We start from the raw sequence: 18,953 nt of genomic DNA, 5'->3' as shown, positions 1-18,953 counted from the left end.
TCCTAGTGCGAATGGTTACAATGTCATCCGGAGTGACTCCCTGATGCGATTTTGAAGTGGGAAGTTTGGGTATAGAGGTACAGTATTCTGACCGTACGTATTTCAATGTTACACTGTGAAATTTCCGCTCAGCCTCTGCACACATTTGAAACCCTCAGACATTTCGGCCGTTGCTAATTAGTGGCCTGTTTGTCCCTCTGCAAGTTAGTGCCAACACACTCGGAGTTACGCCTTCGCTAGTGGGTGGTGGGTGGTAAAGCCCCACTATCCGATTGAGGGTGGAAAAGCCTTTTCGGATGGTGTACGCTCATTAAGCCAATGACGAGACTCACCCCTTCAACGTGTTAATTCACTTACCGACGGAATGAATGGTCCGACTATTTTTACTCTACTCCACTTAATTATATTCAATTACTCAAATTAATAAACTAATTAATTAAATCTTTCAAAGATTGCAATCATGGATTGGGTTTCAAAAAAGGGGAAATAAAAAATCTTGATAAATCATTGAAAATATTTATTTGTTTACAAATTCATTAAATTATTTATCAGTTCATAAATTCTATAGGAACGATTTATTCACAGGAAAAGGATCTCTGGAGGTTATGGGGGGGTAAAAAATTGAGTTTGAATGTAATGGGTATTTATGGTATTTATAGGTGGCATGCAAATAATCATTTATTCCCATCATTTTTTTTTTATCTCGAGATACACGAATTTTTGTTCTTTCATATCTTCCGGTGTTTTCAACGAAATTACCCGGGGGTACAAAAGAAAAGTTTTGCCACAGCGGAGAATTCCACGACTGTTGATACATCATCCCCTTCTCTTCGGCTACATCTCCTTGAAAACTCGGTGGTTCGTGTCGAGTACAAAGGTATTTCATCGCAGTCGTTGCACTCGAAATAAGGGAGGCTCGCGAATATTTTTGGTCGACCGACTAGTCCCCGGGTATCGTTTCAACCCCCAACTGTTTCTTCTTCTCCTTGCACATCCCGCACTTCTTCTAGACGAAAACTTTATGAAATTCTGCCATGCGAAATTCTGGGGTGGAGAGGTATATTGGAGTGACCCATTTTGCTCTTTTTCCATTCAGCCTTTTTACCTCGGCATTCTCTTTCGTTTTATTCCGTTGGTTGGGTTTTCTCTATTTCAGGGAGTAAAGGAGGCATCTCATTGTAACTCTATGGCAAAAATATCCGGAGACAAAAGATGAAATTTAATGGCACACGGAAAAATATTCGCAAATTAAATTTCTAGTAAATTCTTTTCCTTCGAAATTGATATTTACGATTTTTGCTGTATTTGTTATTTCCCATGGTAGCAAGTGGCTTTCAGATTTTTATTTGCAATCATAAATTATTCTTCCATTAAATTCACGCGTGAATATCAATTTTAAGAATTATTTAGAAACGTTCAGTAGTTTTTTTATTTCCAATTTTGTCTACTTCAATTAATCGGCTTGTTTTTATTTCATTAATTGACGCGTTGAAGAGAGGATTTCTGTAATTTTAAGGGTTTACCAACTATTTAAATCCCTGAATTTAGATCTTGATACAAGATTTAAGTGACACCTGACCCCAGACAGACCAAAATGAAAATAACATTTGAAAATAAGAAGTGTACGATCACCCGATACTGTTCTGAGCATCGAAAATATTTATTTCTTTGAAAGTTCAATAGATAATTACAGACAATTCCAGAAGTCCTCAATGAAAATATCAATTTTTAAAATTAATTGATTGAATTTGTTAAAAATTCAGGCAGCACCAATGACAGAATGACAAAAGTTGAATAAACTTGTAAAAATGGAGAATCGAAATGTAAAAAACTTGGACTCTGGTTAAGACAACATTTCTGCTTTTGGTATTCCATGGGAAAGTGTACTCATGGAATATAAACGCACCCGGGTGTATTTATCCGGACTCGTGAGAGTACCCAGAGAAATACGTACGTTGCTTTAGTGGTATTCGATCAATTCAGGTGGATGGGGATAGAAATTGCTGGTGTACAGGGGGTGGAAGTTGAGTGAAACTCATCCAGAATGGGTTGAACTCTGCTCTGCAGGTGCCAGGCATTCTGTCTATGTACACTACCTGTCCACATTGTGCTTTTACTTCTCCCTCATCGTTGGTTTGTTTATTTTTCATCCATTCGCTTTGGATACAAAACAGTTTCTCCGAGTTGCCACTGACGTTGCGGCTTCTGGAATAGACAAGGAAAAATATTTCCGCGGTTAAGGGTAAATAAAGAGCTGTTTCTTCGGTACATAAATGGGGGTGAATGAGTCTGGGACCTCAGGAATCTCAAGATCTGCGCATAATACCATTTTATAAAAACATTTTTCTCATAAAATTCTCACTTAATACTTCATTTTTCCCGCAGTATTTTTCTCAATTTCCAATTCCACAACTTTTATCTTCAAAATTAATTACTTCATCATCAGTCACTAATTATGCAATTTATTTATTTTCATTTTTAATCTGAAAAATATTTATTAATTCCACGAGTGAGAAGGAGATGAGAAATTTTAATGGAATTGCAATTCAAATTCAAACGAATAATTATCCGTAATCAATCAATTAAAATGGTAAATAATATTCACAACAAAGCCGAAATGGCAAATATTCAAGATGTTAAAACAGATATTGAAAGAATATTTGCACGTGAACGGGTGATTTAAACCCGCTGAGCGTGATTTAACTGATTGAGAAGGTGACGATAAACTTTTTTTAATACTTTATATCCTGATAAGAGTCTGTATCGTTATACTCAGGGATAGATTGGGGGTAACTCACCGTTTTGAGGGACATGGGTCAGACACTCCGCCCATTTGGCCCCAAATGGATGATGGATGAGGGACGCATACCCCCGGAAACTCCAGGCCTTTTGCGCTTTATTCATTTTTTTATTTCACCCCACGTTTCATCTCGCTAGTTTTTTCTGTAAAAATAATCTCGGGAGAATTTTAGCTCCCATACGTTGCCTTCGCCTCGAGCCACCGTAATGGTACCACGCCAACGTGATTAATATATCATTCGATTCAGGCTTCTGGTTTTTACGGTTCTTTTTTTTTTTCGATGAGTGAGCTGGTAAAAACCGACGAGTAGGTGTAGACGTGTGTAGAAGTTTCAGGGGGAGAGATCTCTCATTGAAAAATGGAGGGAATGAATGATTGAATCCAAGTGGCTTGCGGACGTTTGTCAGAAGTTCTTCACATTTTTTTATTCAATTGATATCTCCCGTTGCAGTGGATTTAGAGAGAAGACTGTGAGGGGCTTTCTTTCGGGGAATTGTGTGGTCTTGAAAAAAGTTATCTCGATGTTTTTCGATCAAGTCAACAGTTACGGAGATATTCAGGAAATAAATTATCCCCGGGATGTCAGGATAATTGAGGGGATCGGAGTGGTCACCCCTCAGTTGATTAACATCAAAACTTCCCCCGAGTGTTTCTCAATTTAATCAATTTCCGGTTCTCCTCCTCAACTCTCCGTATTTTTCCTCTTATTCTTCCAACTTCCTCCTTAAGGGCGAGATTTTCCATCTCCAGGAGGCGATTTGATAATCTCCTCGACTCCAGTTCTTTCTTGAGAGCGTCGATTTCCCTCATGACACTCGACAATTCAAATTTCATCGAAGACAGCTCACGATCCGTCTCCTCAAAATTTCTCATTATGATTTCAGGCGTGGAAGGCACTGAAAATTGATTTCCAACACTGAATTTTCCCCTGACTCTCCCCTCGGTCTGCACTTTATTTTTCCGACCTCGATCGTCATTAACGTCTGCATCATCACCTCCAGTGGACCGGCAAATCCTCACCTCCAATTTATATGGCTCACCCTCGTCAATGATCAACGGGTGTTTGTCCGGACGGTAAATTCCCTCTGTACCACTCATTGGAGAAAAATTTCCAAAAGTATTTCCAATACTCGTGGATTCCCCTTGATTCATCGACAAATCGGTACCTGGGATCGGTGATACTGTTGACACCAGCATTCCAGACCCCTTTGCCACGTGTTTGACGTCATATGAAACTTGCAAATCCTCCAATGAAGTTTTTGCCCTCCGAGGTACTGACATATCCTCAGTGTTTGCTGGTTCAATTGCTCTCGAGTTTGTAGGCTCTAACCCAGATAATTTCAAACTCTCAAACATTCCTTCACCTTCAGTCACCTGAATCTCTCCTCCACATGTCACACTTTCATCATTTCTTTCATCATCTCTTTCATCATCTCTCTGATCATCTCCCTGATCATCATTACTCTCACATTTCAACAGCACCATTTCAGCTTCCAATTTTTTCATCACCTCCTCATTCTCCTCCGCCCTTTTCTCCAAAATCAAATTCTCAGCTCTCACCGAATTCCTATCAGACTCCACCAAATAAAATTCACGATTCCTCTTCATCAATTCTTCCTCTGACATTTTCAAATCCATCGTCAGTCTATTCGATCGAGCCCTCAAGATATTTATTTTATTGCAGAAAAACTTTTTATTGAGAATTTCCGCTCTCTGGAGTGACCTCAATTTTTTCAGCCCTCTATTTTCATTCTTTAATTGATTAATGTATTTCGATGTGATGGAGGAATTAATTTCCATGAGTTTAATTTCTTGGGCCTTTCTTTCCGTTTCTTTAACTGATTTTTCGAACTCCCGGAGAGCTTCTCTCGTCGTTATCCTCTCCACCTCCAGCTGATCCACCAACTTCTCTTTTTCCTCAATAACTTTCATTAATTCCTCGTTGAGACACTCCACATCGTAGCTATCCTTGCAATTATCGTTGAGAGTGATTAGTTCCTCGTTACTGGATTTTATCTTGCCTTTGGTATCGTCCACTGCGTCGGACAGTCTTTTTCCACTGACATTGGCCTCAACGGACTTCCATTTCTCCTCGATGTTCTTTGAGCCTTCGGTATCACTCAACTTCTCCGACAATTTTTTATTTCTCCTTAACGATATGATTAACTTTGTTCGCAGACTCGACGCAAGCCTCTTCAAAGCACTCGCCTTCAACTCTTTCTCCATTAAAATTTTATGAATTTTTTCCTGCATCTCTTTTAATAGACGATCTTTCTCCAGAGAAACATTTAATTCGTTTGGTATTTCACCGGTGCTCCGATCGATTTTATCCGTCAACGATTTCTCGGGGACGGCGATATTCTCGAAGACATCCCCTTTATCTTTGACTTTGTCATGCAAGAGAAAATGTTAATGTATAAATGTCAGGTTGACGTTTTTTCCAATCCACATTTATAAATTATTGTTGCACCTGGTTATTCATTATTATTTAACCCCACAGTAATTCCGAATTCAACTAAATCATCAATCATTCCACTAGGAAATACATTAAAGGGAACAATTTCCAATTTACAATGAAAAATATAAACAATGAAATGAAGAACTGATTAAATTATGAAATTCCCTGATATTATATCCCGGAAACAATGATTTTCATAAAAAATGAAGAAAGGAAATAAAATGTTTTGTTAAAAAAGGGAGAAGGGGAAAGGGGTTTTACCTTGTCCCACTTTAATTAGTTGACTCGACATTTGAAAAACTGTGTCAATAAGTTTTCTGGCCGCTCTCGCAATGATGTCATCAAATAATCTGTCTCCCTCTCGGTACTCGTCAAGTTTCCCTCTAATTTCATGGTACATAGTACCATCGACCTCTGCCTCATTCAACTTACTCCTCAAACGTGCGATCTCCTGTGCAAGATGAAGCTTTTCTTCGGCAACTTGGCACTTCACCGTTGCCATTCCACATCTCACTTTTCTCTCTACATTCCATGATATCGTACGCTGTGCATTCATCAGTGCAACACTCATACTCTGTACTTTCATTCTCATATCATTATTCATCCTCTCCAGGCGATGTATCTCTTGGCTTTGATGCATCACCAGTGGATCCCCCAACACTGGGTAAAGGAAATGAGGTGAAATTACAATTGATGAATCTCATTCAATTTGTAATGAGTATTCCCATCCATTTTTTTATATCAGAATATTTTAACTATTGAATTATTAAATAAATTATTTTTTCATATAGACTGATTTTAACTGATAATTTGTCGTTTACAATTAAAATTTAATGGAATAATTTGCAATCATAAAGTTTTTACACATGATTTTTTAAGGATTGATTTTTTAGTGAGTGCCAGCTCGCTAATTATTCGCTTCTTCATTAGCGCTAAATCGTGGATTCACTTGCTCGAGAATAAAAAAATTGTACGTTTGGGGTTGAATTACGTCTCTCAGAATATCCCAGAGCAATTTTCAAACGATAAATGTCACTCGTGAGGATATCCCGCTCCCGATTCCAACTCTTCATATCATTTATCGTCTCGTTCAATCTCACAAGGGTTCCCTCAGCTGTTTCAAAGAGTTTTCGCTTCCGCCGCTCCAAATCCTCATCCGCGTAACTTTCCATCTCCATTTTTCTCAAATAATCATTTGAATTTTTTTTTAAACAGATAATTTTGGGGGTTGGGTCTCGATGCAATGTGACAGTCGGTGACATTTCGGTGATTTTAGGTGTGCGATGAGTCGAGAAAATTGGAGGAAAAAAAAAAGAGGAAAATTGTGTGGAGAGAAAATCGAATAAAATCATGACACCACCGAATTCACGCTGACTAAATTAACAGATTAACAAGTATGTGTTAATTATTAATCAACAAATATCTCACTAACTAATTCAATTAATTGGAGAAAATAAAAAATTAGTAGAACAGTTTTTTCACAATTTGTTCATGAACTTTGTACAATTTTATTGATTGTAACGAGTAATTAATTAATTTAATTGATAAAACAGGAGAAAATAATAGGGAAAATAGGGAAAATGGACTGCGGAATGTACCCCCACTCGAAATGCCTCTGTAGTGGTGACTGCGAGGTAATTTCAACCCTTTCCTCTGAAATCCAAGTCCCTCAAGTCCCGTGTGAATCTTCGCCGAGTCTCTGCTGCTGCAGCTACAATCCCCCCATAGAAACCAAAGACGACGAGATACACGACTTGGACTTCGCCCTGCGTAAACTCTCCGTAATGAAGTGTCAAATGAAGAAATGGAGACTAGAGAGGCTCAACCTCGAGAGCAAATTCCGCGCCCTGAAGGAGAAACTCCAATCCCTAGGTAAAAGCGCTTTAAAAAATAAATATCACATTATCCCAGTAGCTCAAGATCTGAGAAAAATTCCCTATCCTCAGATTGCATTCTCCATATATTTATAATATACTATAAACAAATTTCAATTGTTTGAAATCTAGTTCATGACTCGTTAAAGGAAAATAAGTAATTTTTTCTTCAGGTGTTGATCCTGAGGAGCCCCTGAAGACGGATCCTCTTCTGGTTCATTACCGTGACGAGGCAATACGTCTGGAATCCGTCAAAGAAGACCTAGAGGAGAAGATCAGAGACCTGGAGGATACCCTAACTGAACGGGAGCTTTACTCTAGTCCGTGTGATGGTGCCCGGGTGATCCACGAGAAGATGCGGGTACTTCGCGAGCAATTCCGCATCGACAAGAAAAAGTACTCCTAATTCCCTTTTACTTGAATAAACCTCGCAAATCAACTCGAGATTCATTTGATCGTAAAAAAAAATCGCTCTCTCAATATCAAAAGATGAAACAAGTGGAAAATCCCTGGTTCATTGCACAGAAATATCCAATAAATTTCGAAATAAATTAACTGACCGATTGAATTATTAAAAAATGTAATTGGAAAATCTTCTCAGAAATGTTATTTAATTATTTAAATATACCTTCAGACTATTTATCAATTTTCCGGAATTCAAATTAATCCTCAAATGAATTTTTAACACGTCAATAATTCAACGATTAATATCGAGACAACAATAAGATGAAATAACAATGATGTTTAATGAGTTCTCATTAATTATTTCGCCCCTCCCGGGTGCCAATAAAATCGCCTGAATTTCTGTTTGCCCGCGAAAAGGTTGAGGGAAAAAATAAGAGAGCTGAGGGTGAAGGTGGCCGATGCAGAGGACGAGGTATCCTGTGCCGGTGTAAATCGCCTGCGGGCAAAACTCCGGAATTTGGTAAAGACAATTGGTGACAAAGGAGAATGCAAAATTACAGCGACTGAGGAAAAAATCGAGGGGCAAATAATGTTGATGGGAAACTTGGAGGAGATGAGAGATGAGTACGAGCGTACTCTACTGGAAAATGAGAGGCTAAAACGTGAACTTGGTGAGAGGATGGTGAACGTTGGGGACACGGGGCACGAGATTATCGGTGACAAGAGTGAGCTGGTGGGAATGAGGAAAATGTCAAAGGAATCGGATGAGGGTTTGGTGGGTGCGAGGGACAGGGAGGGTGAAGATATTGTTGAGGATTTGAGAAGAAAATTGAGGGAGAAGGAGGGAGTCATTCTGGGATTGCAAAAACGAATGTCTGAGGATGCTGATAGAATGAGTGTGAGTCATAAAGTTGTGATGGAGGAAGTCACTGCTGCCAAAGAGGAGCTCAGGAAAAGGGATGAGAAGGTTTGTCCCCTGAAAACAATTTCAGTTTTTATTGGGGAGTCCTTGGGTAGCCCAATGAAAACTAAGGGAATGTAGTTTTAGTGGCAACCTATCCAAAGGTTCATTGTCTTAAAAAAGAAATTCCAATTTTATGACGCGGGGGTGTAAAAAATTATGACACTTTTTTCTGATTAATTTCTGTCAATTAAAAAATCAGTAGCCAATAAAAATGGCAGCTTAAATTATCTCTGGATTGTTTTAGTATTGCTTTCACTTAGATTCAGGAGCTGCTTGGAACCCTCGGTCGGAGTTCCCTGGATCTTCTGGGGATGTCGTCAGTTCAGGGTGAGATAGAAGTGCTGAAGCCTCAGTTGTATGATCTGACAATAGAGCGTGATAAATTGCTGGCGGAAATTCGTAAAATCAGGGAAGTAGTCTCGGACAGGAATGATCAGATTATAGAGATCCTGGAGCAACGTGACAAGTTATCAGAAGATTCAAGGGATAAAATCGTAGCTTTACAGGGTAGGATCGATGCGTTGTTGGGACAGGAGTTGATATATCGTGGGGAGATTGATGGGCTGAGGGATCAGGTTGATGAAAGGGAGATACGTGAGACAGAGCTGAGGAATAGAATTGCTGAGTTGGTGATACAGGGAGATAATGCATCTGCTCTCGAGGATAGAATTCGAAACCTCGAGGCGGAACTCCAACTGGCGAATCATAATGTTGAGATAATGGACAAGCAGATTGAGAAATTGAAGATAGATCTTCAGCTTCTGAATGACGAGAAAGTCGAAATGCTGGATAAATTTCAGAGAGTTAATCAAGAGGCTGAAGAGATGAGGGGAGAACTTGAAAAGTGTCGTGGAGAGTGCGAGAAACTCGGAGAGCGAAATTCTGATCTTCAGGTTGAACTCGAGGAGGTGAAGAGTCACTTTGAGAAAATCAAGGGTGATAATAGTCAGCTCAAATTAACTTGCGATAATTTACTGGAGAAGAAGAATATTTTGAGCGAGGAGAATGGTGTGCTTGGTGATGAGCTGGATAAAATGAGAGGTGAATCCCTGAAATTAATGAGTGACATTGAGAGTTGTGAGCTGGAGGGAAAGAAGTTGGAAAATAAAAATGCGGAACTCGAGGATGAACTTGAAAAGTTGAAGAGCCTTTTCGACTCAATGAAGAGTGAGAATGAAAACCTGAAGACTTCCCTCGACCAAAAGACCTCGGAGATCATAGATTTGAAATCAGCAAGCGATAATCTTCTGGGGAGTAAAAAAAGTTCTGACGATGAGAGAAATAAATTATCTCTGGAGCTCAAAGAAATGTCTGGAGAACTGGCGGAGCTCAGGGAACAGCTGGAGAACTCCAATTTCGAAATCGGTAAATTGCGAGACGAAAACTCGTCATTGCTGAGTCTAAGAGACGATCTGGAGCAATCGAGGAAGACCTTGGAATCTCTCCGAAGCGAGAACGAAGGATTGAGAGTTTCTCTGTCCCAGAGGAACGCAGAAAGCACTAGATTAGCGACAGAAGTCGACGATTTAACCCTCAAGAACAAAAACTTGGAAGAAAATCTGGCTGAACTAAATAAATCCCTGAAATCTGAGTCCGAGACTTTGAGAACTGAATTATCAACGACTCAGTCTGACCTAGTGTTCTGCAGGTCCCAGAACGAGGAGTTAAAATCCAAGTGTTCAGAATTGGAAGACGAACTGTCTCGTCTCGAAGTGGAAAGATCGAGATGCCAGTCAAAACTCGAGGACTTGCACTCATTAAATCAATCGAATGAAGACTTGAGGAAAAAAATAGAGACACTGGAGTTCTCGAAGAAATCGCTAGTCTCGGAGAATGAATCTCTGCAGCTAGAGCTGGGGGAAATGTTAAAAAGGGTTAAAGCTCTCGAGGAAGAGGTGTTCGATTTGACAGAGGAGAACGGAAGAGTGAGGATTGAACTCCAGAGACAGACGGATGATGTTAATTCACTCAGGCAGAATCTCATCGACAATCAGAATCTCGTGAAGTCACTGGAGCTGAAGGATGCGGAGTTGACGTCATCCAAGGAAACACTTGAGAATGAATTGACAGTGGTTACCAATGCCCTTGAGAAAGCCCGGGAACAATTGGGATTGGTGACTGCTGCTAAAGAGGCAAGTGAAGCGGAATTATTCGCCTTGAAGGGAGAGCTGAGGGATCTGATAGTAAAATTGGAGGGGGCAGCCGATAAAAATAAAGATATCGAGGTGGAGAGGGATGAATTGAAGCGGCAGTTGATTGGTTTGCAGGAAAAATTGGCGGCGTGTGTTGCCGAGGGTGTGGACTTGAAGAGAGAAATTAAAAGAATCGGTCCTGAAAATGAGGGATTGAAGGGCGAAGTCCATCAGCTGACTGCCGATATTGATTTTTGGAAGATGGAGAAGTGCAAGGTTGGATTGGAAATTGATAAATTGAGAGGTGATCTGGAGAAATCTCACGGGGAACTTGACAAATGCAGGGGGAGAGTGCAGGAACTCGAGGAAATTGGGATTTCGTCGGAATTGTTGAAGGCTGATGTTGAAAAGCTTGGGAAGCTTTTGGAGGACGAGAAGAAGTCGAATGCGAAGAGTTCGGTGAGGATTGGGGATTTGGGGGATGAGCTGGAGGCCCTCAAGGTGGAGCTGATGAACTCAAGAAGAGATAAAGAGAGGCTCAAGGCTGAGCTTGAAGAGACTTCGGGGAAGATCGCGTCGTTGAGGGATGCGTCGGTTTCTCTGACTGAAGAATTGTCGGCTTTAAGGAATCGACACGAAGAGCTGAAGAGTGAGAATAAGAAGTTGAAGACTGAGAAGGAGAAGCTGAAGACTGATTCCCTCGCCGGTGGTGACACCAAGGCTTTGATGAGTGAGAATTCGGGGTTAAAGGGGATAAATGATGATTTGAATTCGGAGAATTCGATGCTGAAACGAGAGATCGATGATCTGCAAGGTAAAAATTCGGATTTGCTGTCGATTGTATCGAAATTACAGTCAGACCTGGCGACTAGTGATGCGTCGCGTGAAAAATTGAAGGAGCAGTTGAGAGATTTAACATCAGGAGAACTGGAGTCTTTGAAATCTGATCTGGAGAAATCCCAAAGAGCTCATTCGATGAGTGAGGGAAGGGCGCGAGATTTGGAGATGTCGTTGAATGCTTTGAAATCGGAAAGAGACAGTCTCGTCGCTGAGTTGAATAACTTGAGAAGCCAGGGAGATGCATTGAGAAGTGCTCGAGATAAGATTGAGGGCCAGGCTGAGCAGATCGATGACCTGAACCGTGAATTATCGGCTTTGAAAGATGGACTCGAGAGATCTCGTCAAGAGGGTGATAAATATAGGATGGAGATCGACAACCTGGGGAAGAGTATCGCCTCATTGCGGGAGGATAAGGAGAAAATGGTGGATGAACTTGAGAGATGCAGGAGTGAGTCTGCTAAATTGTTGGGTGAGTCACAGGGTCTCAAGGAGAAAATCGCGGGTTTGGTGGAGGAGGGGAAAAATCTCAGGGCCAGCAATGACTCGTTGAAGAGGTCTCTGGAGGAAGCCCAGGGGGGAGTCAGATCCTGGGAGGAAGAGGAAAAGAAATTGAAAGAGGAGTTGAAGAAGGCTGGAGATCAAATAGGTAATTTTTTTAGATTGTCGGTTATTAATTCATTTTTTGAGATGAAAAAATCGGACAACTTTTCACTTTTGCATGAAATATTTCTATTAAAGAATTTAAGACAACGAATTATTGTTATTATTATGTGACGCGAGATAACTGAAACGATTGAAAAACTCTCGATTGAACAGGTGATCTGGCTCGAGAAAAATCGCTGAAAGCATCAGCCCTCGAGGAACTAGACGCTCTGATAAAATCCTCCGGAGTCACCACTCAAAAACTAAAAGACTTGGAGTTAGAGCATGAAAAATTACTCGAAGAATTACAAAAACTGAGAAATCAATCCAGCGAGATGGATAAAGAGAGAGAGTCAAAAGAAAGCGCTCTGAAGGAGTTGGAGGCCCTTAAGAACACTCTGTCGAGCCTGAGAAAGGACTTGGAGTCTTGCAAAGCCATTGAGACTCGTTTGAAAAATGACCTAGAGGTAGCAGTTAACGATTCAGCGAAATTAAAAGCCGAGTTGGATATGATTAAAGGTGAGAACATTCGTCTGTCAAATGACATCGAGACAGCAAAGACCGATGTGAATCGGGGAAAACTACTGTTGAGTGAGTTGGAATCGAGGTACACGAAACTTGAGGAGGATCTAGATGAAAGTAGAGGTGAAACGATGAAAATTATGGTGAAACTGCAGAGTGTTGGTGATGAGAATGACAGACTGAAGGGTGAGATGGAGGGGCTGAAGGGAGAGATTTTGAGAATTCAGGAACTCGAGGAGGCATTAAAGCTGAAGGATAAAGATAACGAGAACAGCGAGATGGAGATGAAACGTTTGAGGAATGAGAATGAGAGATTGAAGGGTGATCTTGGAAATATGAGGGATAATTTATCTCGAGTTGATGATGATTTGAGGAGGAAAACTGTCGATGCCGAAGGTTTTGATGAATTGAGGGTGGAGATTCAAGGGCTCAGGGATACCAATGAGAAATTGAAGAGTGATTTACTCCGACTGAAAGCGGAAAACGATTTAATGAGGGATCAAATTGATAAATCGGAAATTGATAATGGTGTTATTAATGAACTGGTGGGGCAATTGAATTTAAAGCCTGAGGTTGACCTTGGGGCATTTGAGAGAGAGATCGACCAGTTAAAAGTGGAAAATTCAGAGTTGAAGCCTGAGGACGCCAGGGGTTCCATGGAATTGGAGTGGTTGAGGGTGGAAATCGATAGGATTAGGGGTGAGAATGATATTTTGAGAGGTGGATTGGATGACTCGAGCCTCCAGAAGACTCTGAATGAGCTGACAAGGGAGAGACAAGCTGCTGATGATTTGAGGAGGGAAAATGCTGCATTGAGGAGAGACATTGAGGTGTGTCGGGATTCCGAGAGGCTGAGGCAATCCACTGGTGAAATAAATGATAAAAAGTCAATACTCGGAGCTAAAGAGAGGATCGAGTCACTCGATGAATTCTTCATCGCGTTGAACTCACTGGAAAGGAGATTTGATCGACAAATCAACGGTTAATCAACTATTTTTATGAATTTTTAGTGTTTTATCAGAGAAGGATCGGGTTTTATTGTTTTTATTCGTTTTGTTATGCAGATATCAACGGTATTAGGACGATGATTGATTTATTGGTGAAGGGAGTTTGGGAGGAGAATATTCGAGAACCTGGGGATTCTTTTGGAACTGTCAGCGTTACGAATTCTGTCGTTGCTGGAGTTATTGAACAGTCGCGACAACTTTCTGATTTTATTTCCCAGGCGGAGAAGGAATTGATCAATTTCGCAAAGATGCACTCCTCTCATGTAATTTTCAGAGATTTTCGACGTGGGGGTAACATTATTTTTATTGAGTATATTCCACTTGGCGAAGTTGTTCCGCAAAAATTATTTATCGTGAAGATGTTTGATTTGTCATTATTAAAATTCTCTTGCACGTCTTCACAATGAATATTATATCAATAAATCAATAGAGTGTTGATATTATAATGATATATATTGTTATTGGAGGAAAGTGAATAATACTTGGTTGAAATAATTTATTTTACACTGTCAGAAAAATGTTCTAGTCATTGATAATAATATTGTGATTCAAAGTGTTTGAAGAGATAATTTTTTATTTAGGAAAATGGGGCTTTTGATCCAGAGTCTTGGTTGAAGGTAAATTTCTATTTGATTAATGATCAATAAATTACTTCTATTGCATCGTGGGCTCAATTAATTCCACCCCATTCGTTCCACCCACAATTAACAATAAATCACCGATTAATTATTCAGTATTCGTGTTTTCCATGAATTACAGTCACTTCCCCTGACCGCACTGGCCGATTTGCACGAAAAAATTTGCGAATTAACGTCAAATGTTGTTAGAGAGGATCAGAATGATCCTGGGGCCCAGGGGGTTCACGAGAATCCTCTCCAGCAGAGCTACGAGATGCTCAACTCGAGGATTGCAGCATTGCAGCGGCAAATAGTGGATAAACACTTGGAGGCTGAGAAGAAGGTGAAAAAAATGAGACGTACCCTGCGTCATGAGCAGGCGGAATTAATTAAAATATCCGAGGCGATGAATTATCAACGAAAACGCAATTTGGCACTACAATTGACGATGGATGAAGCGCCGTGCTGGATTAATGATTGTCAGGCTGACTGCAGTGACAATAAAATTGTGGGAGATTATTTTCATGTCTGAATAAAAATGAGCAGTGACTCTGTGCGCGTAATCAATTTATTCAGTACTGGAAAATTGAAATATCCGTGATATATGACTCCATTGATTTTATCAGGAGGATAAATGTCGTAATGATTCTGTTTGATATCTGATGCAGCTCTTGCTTTATCTCCAGTTATTTTTTAAATCCAATTTTAAAGCAAATATCATTATCCATTCGGTGTTCATGTCGCGTGAGTGGGTGGAGGGGTGGGTGGGAAGTTATCTCGGGATTTGAATAAAAAATAATACCAGCAATAACATCCGGAAGAACCGTGAGAACGGTTTTAACCGATGGATGCATGGATAGGAAAATGTTTCGTCGGTGGATGGGTTTTTCTTGTTGGGATGCTTTCTTTTGTCCCTGCACTGAGGGCTTTTTTATTTTTTTTCTCGTTTTTTTTTATCTCTGGAAGAGAGAATGGAGATGTGGGGAGGTGGAATAAAAATTGAAAGAAGCAGATGGAAAATTGTGGGGGGGGGCGCAAATGGGTCATTTCCGGGGATCGATCGAGGCTTTTTATTGGGGAATTACTGAAAATAATCCCTTTTAGAAATATGGGACAGAGAGGGAGTGGGTAATTTTTCTTTATTGCTCTTTGAGATCGGATTATTACCTTACCATTTTGGTGATATTTTTGGGCTTTTTTTTTAAGGAATTTGGGGGGCTTTAAGGGGGGCCATGTCTCAGAATTTTCATGGGACTTTCAAGTTTTTTCGATGGTTTCACCATGCGTGGGGGTGGGGTGTGGGAATTTCGGGAGTTCAAGGAGTTCAGATGTTAAAAATAACTTGGAATATATCGAAAATCGATGGAGAAGTTGAACTGGAGGATTATCTCTTCAAGAACATGAATCAGGAAGATTATTTTAAATAATTAGATGTCTGCTGAGCAGAAGAACCTTCTAAATAAGATAATCTCTTCAATCCTTTCATCCATCGAATTATTTAATTATTTCCAAATTTAAATACCAGATTTTCTTGTTCTTCCTAATTTTATTTCTTAATTAAAAGTCAATCTTTCAATCAGGCGCCCAAAATGCACCGAAAATTTGAGCTATTGAAAGTCTCCGGAATTATGCACTGAATATATCTGTCAGTGGGTGTGACTAATGGAAAATGGTACCTCTAAAAATATTTCCAGGTCGTATATTTAATTTTAATCCCGGCTAATGCAACATGAGCGATGGTAATCAGGAAGCTGTGTTGCTCAACGTCCACATGGAATTCGCGTGCGGAAATGAAACGATCGAAAAAAGTATCGCTTCATTGTATTTCGTGTTAGAATTTTTTTTTATACCTCCAGTTTAGACCTTACGTGACCGGTTGATTATTGTCGATCGGTTAAGTAAGATAATTAGTTTTACTCTTGTTTTTTTTTTTTTCAACGTACTCGCGTGGCTTTATAAAAGGGCCAATAGCTCCCCGGAGAGACGGATGTCTCATTTCCTCGTGCGAGCCACTGGCGGATTGAATAATAAAAATTCACGGAATTCATTTCATCGTGTGAATATGTTTCGTGATAAATTTATAACTCTCACTTTTTTTGCAGTGCATCTGCTTGGGATTCAAGTAATTTATCGAAAAATTTATCCCCATTTTTCTGCATCAGTTTTTTTTAAATCGTTGTTCTCATTGTTGGCTTGAAATATTTTTCAGGCAAAGCTTAATGTGTATTTTGAGAATTTTTATGTCGATGAAGTTGATTCGAACTACATTCGAGATGCTGAAGTTGACATCAACACCGACAGTGAATATGATAATACCATTTTCGTAAATTTTACGATTGTAAATCCATTACCGAAGACAACAAAAGTGAGTATAATCAACAGTGGGAGGGGTAAAATGTATAAATAATGGGAATTGGATAAATAATTCGGGTCTCATTGATTTCTTGGAAATAATCGAATGGAAAAATCGAGGAATTCACGTTTCAATTCCGATAATTGAAACAGGAAATCGATGAAACACTCGATTATTCAATGCCAATATTCCCGAAATTCGTTTTTTTTGTGGAAGTGGAACGCGTTAAAAATTTCTGAGATATGCACTCCAGAAGACTAAATTATAATTAATATTATTAACAATTATCGTTCAAGTGTAAGTGAATCTCTCGCGATTTTTATAAATATTGAATAGAAAAATTGAAACTTCAATTGCAATTATGAAAGAAAACTGAGTTTTTCCTCGATATTTATTTCTGTAAATAATTATTATTAAAACATTCCATGTTTTCTGTCTCAGGCGTATTTGGAAGTGATTGGTATGTCAATGGGAGAATTCGTATTGCCGACTGGTCTATTTTTTGACATGGACATGTGCAGTTTGGATGATGAACCTGTACTACTCGGCCCCTTCTTCGATTCTCTCGGCTTCACCTCGGAAAATTGCCCACCAGAAAATGTAAAACACTATATCATACGGATTTAAACAAAATGTCAATGAAAAAAATTTAATTTCTTTCAGGGAGTCTACACTTCGCTTCATTATGAAGTACCCACGGACGAACTTCCGTCGGAGATACATACTAACAAGTACAAAATAATTTTCAAATTTGCCGACGACGGAAAAACAATTATCAGTCTCATCTTCATCACAGAAATCCAATAGCCTCGATTATTTCATTAATTTTCACTCGTGTCTAACTTGTAATTGTAATGATCGTAAAAAAATAATTCCCTAAGTTTAATTTCGTTAATTTGTTGAGAATCTTCTTCACATAATTTAATTAAATTAATGGACTAATAATAGAATTAAAACAATTCTTCTTAATCTAGAAGTAATTTCAAATTTTCATGCACTTGATGGTAATGATTAATAATTTATTATATTTGTTGGCAAATGAGCGAATAATTAATCCGTATGAAGTTATTTGAAGGGAAGAGAGGATCATCGCAAGAAAAATGTAAAAATGTAAAAGAATAACAGGATGTGGCTAAAAGATTATTTTTTGAATGTATCCTCCGTGTTTTGGAGGTGTGACCCGGGCACAAACATAGTCCGGTGATAAAAAAAATATTTCAAATGAAGAAGAAGAGAAGATGTGAAAAACATAATGGAGGGGACGAGTGAAAAGGAGCATCCCCTGGGACTGGGGGTAACATAATGAAAACCGACGGCCTCCTCTTGTCAGTCTAGGAGTGAACAAAGCCAGTGGTACACAAACTGCTCGACAGCTTCTGTCATCTAGCGAAAGCCTTTCTCCAACCCTCTCATTTCCAAAAAAAAAAATAAAAAAGAATAATTTTCCTGCCATTAAAATTCGAATAAATAAACATCTCATAATTAAAAATCATTTTTTCGTCGTCTCTCTGATTTACTTCGAAGTAAATAATTTTTTTAAATAATAAATAATAATAATGATTAATAATTTCCCGGTGAAATTTTCCTCTTCCTAATTTTCGTCAGTTTCTCTATAAATTCCCTCGGCAAAATTATTTATTCTCAGTCTTCAATTCTAAAGTAAAAATGGAGTTGACTCGGCATACTCATTCACCCCAAAACTCTCATTTCGTTGTTCTTTCTTGTTCGCTTTTCTCGGGGTCCGTTTGTTCTTTCAATTGAGAGAGAGAAAAAAAGAGAGGGAGAGAGTGGGACGAGTTTTCACGGTCGGACGGGAATGAAATTGTGGGAGAGAAAGAAAGTTAGGTGTCCTCGGCACTTTCCCTGCGGCCATTCTTTCGCACTCTTTCATTTACCCTTTTTTTTTTCCCTCATGAACCCCCACGTCCCTCCCACCGACCGCCACCTATTTCTTTGGTTACCCCCTGTCTCCGTAAATCATCGCATTTAGTCGTTCATCTTTCCCTTGATTTTTCAAGATGTTCAGCCGAAATAACCGGCGATGGCCCTAAATTCATTGAATATCAAAAATAATAACAAATATTCCCCACTGATTTATGACAAATAAAAAATATGAATTTCCAATAATAAAATAAAATCCTGAAATAAACAATAATTTTCCCTTTTACGAATCCCAATAACAAACAATCCCAACCCCCACCCCCTCCCACCTCCTCTCGCCCCGAGCTTCCAAAATTCTATTTTCCGCATAAAAAATGTCTGTCGCTGAAAAAAAAAATCCAGAAAATTCCCGCAGGAAAGATAAACCCAGTCAACAGTCATTAATCATTTGGCCAATA

At 39.3% G+C, this 18,953-nt stretch overlaps 3 protein-coding genes across 3 annotated transcripts; 2 read left to right on the top strand and 1 right to left on the bottom strand.

The window, feature by feature from the left end:
• Positions 1-3,430: 3,430 nt before the first annotated feature.
• Positions 3,431-6,465, bottom strand: LOC105266941 (synaptonemal complex protein 1-like). The gene is made up of 3 exons (XM_011305455.1): positions 6,250-6,465; positions 5,520-5,918; positions 3,431-5,187 (listed from the first exon to the last, which is right to left on the bottom strand). Exons 1-3 carry the CDS (start codon positions 6,434-6,436, stop codon positions 3,431-3,433), a joined length of 2,343 nt encoding a protein of 780 aa, XP_011303757.1. The 5' UTR covers positions 6,437-6,465.
• Positions 6,466-6,838: 373 nt separating this feature from the next.
• Positions 6,839-14,793, top strand: LOC105266940 (girdin-like). The gene is made up of 8 exons (XM_011305453.1): positions 6,839-7,130; positions 7,306-7,528; positions 7,955-8,504; positions 8,762-12,119; positions 12,290-13,618; positions 13,702-13,907; positions 14,226-14,261; positions 14,404-14,793. Exons 1-8 carry the CDS (start codon positions 6,839-6,841, stop codon positions 14,791-14,793), a joined length of 6,384 nt encoding a protein of 2,127 aa, XP_011303755.1.
• A 1,465-nt stretch (positions 14,794-16,258) lies between these two features.
• LOC105266840 (uncharacterized) lies at positions 16,259-18,080 on the top strand. The gene is made up of 4 exons (XM_011305275.1): positions 16,259-16,383; positions 16,471-16,626; positions 17,056-17,214; positions 17,278-18,080. The coding sequence occupies exons 1-4, from the start codon at positions 16,324-16,326 to the stop codon at positions 17,419-17,421; spliced, it is 519 nt and encodes a 172-aa protein (XP_011303577.1). The 5' UTR covers positions 16,259-16,323; the 3' UTR covers positions 17,422-18,080.
• The last annotated feature ends 873 nt before the right edge of the window (positions 18,081-18,953 follow it).

This window comes from Fopius arisanus, unplaced genomic scaffold (assembly GCF_000806365.1).
Source record: "Fopius arisanus strain USDA-PBARC FA_bdor unplaced genomic scaffold, ASM80636v1 scaffold00042, whole genome shotgun sequence".
Lineage (NCBI taxonomy): Eukaryota > Metazoa > Arthropoda > Insecta > Hymenoptera > Braconidae > Fopius > Fopius arisanus.
Note: the sequence above shows the minus strand (reverse complement) of the source record. Positions and strands in the feature narration are given on the sequence as shown.